Here is a 1,196-nt window from a genome sequence, read left to right on the forward strand (position 1 = left end):
TAAAATATACAGTTATCAGTTAAAATTGACACTTTTATACAGTTATCAGTTAAAATAGAAACTTTTATACAGCAATCAGTTAAAATAGAAACTTTTATACAGTTATCAGTTAAAATAGACACTTTTATACAGTTATCAGTTAAAATAGAAACTTTTATACAGCAATCGGTTTAAAATATACAGTTATCAGTTACATTTGAAACTTTTATACAGTTATCAGTTAAAATAGACACTTTTATACAGTTATCAGTTAAAATAGACACTTTTATACAGTTATCAGTTAAAATAGAAACTTTTATACAGCAATCAGTTTAAAATATACAGTTATCAGTTAAAATTGAAACTTTTATACAGTTATCAATTAAAATAGAAACTTTTATACAGTTATTAGTTAAAATAGAAACTTTTATACAGCTATCAGATAAAATAGAAACTTTTATACAGTTATCAGTTAAAATTGAAACTTTTATACAGTTATCAGTTAAAATAGACACTTTTATACAGTTATCAGTTAAAATAGAAACTTTTATACAGCTATCAGTTAAAATAGAAACTTTTATACAGTTATCAGTTAAAATATAACCTTTTATACAGTTATCAGTTAAAATATAACCTTTTATACAGTTATCAGTTAAAATTGACACTTTTATACAGTTATCAGTTAAAATATAACCTTTTATACAGCTGTCAGTTAAAATATACAGTTATCAGTTAAAATATACAGCTATCAGTTAAAATATAAACTTGTATACAGCTATCAGTTTAAAATATACAGTTATCAGTTACATTTGAAACTTTTATACAGCTATCAGTTAAAAATAGAAACTTTTATAGAGTTATCAGATAAAATATACAGCTATCAGTTAAAATTGAAACTTTTATACAACAATCAGTTTAAAATATACAGTGATCAGTTACATTTGAAACTTTTATACAGCTATCAGTTAAAAATAGAAACTTTTATACAGTTATCAGATAAAATATACAGCTATCAGTTAAAATAGAAACTTTTATACAGCAATCAGTTTAAAATATACAGTTATCAGTTAAAATTGACACTTTTATACAGTTATCAGTTAAAATAGAAACTTTTATACAGCAATCAGTTAAAATAGAAACTTTTATACAGTTATCAGTTAAAATACACACTTTTATACAGTTATCAGTTAAAATAGAAACTTTATACAGTATCAGTA

General features: G+C 22.1%; 1 protein-coding gene across 1 annotated transcript; it reads left to right on the forward strand.

Moving 5' to 3' along the window:
• Window positions 1-6: 6 nt before the first annotated feature.
• On the forward strand, window positions 7-1,156 carry LOTGIDRAFT_78386 (hypothetical protein; the record flags this gene model as incomplete). The annotated part of the gene is made up of 3 exons (XM_009050653.1): window positions 7-168; window positions 325-570; window positions 1,040-1,156. Coding segments are annotated over 3 exons (525 nt in total), but the record flags the coding sequence as incomplete, so codon positions are not given.
• Window positions 1,157-1,196: the final 40 nt, after the last annotated feature.

The sequence above is a fragment of the Lottia gigantea genome (genome assembly GCF_000327385.1).
Source record: "Lottia gigantea unplaced genomic scaffold LOTGIsca_1505, whole genome shotgun sequence".
In the NCBI taxonomy this organism is placed as follows: Eukaryota; Metazoa; Mollusca; class Gastropoda; family Lottiidae; genus Lottia; species Lottia gigantea.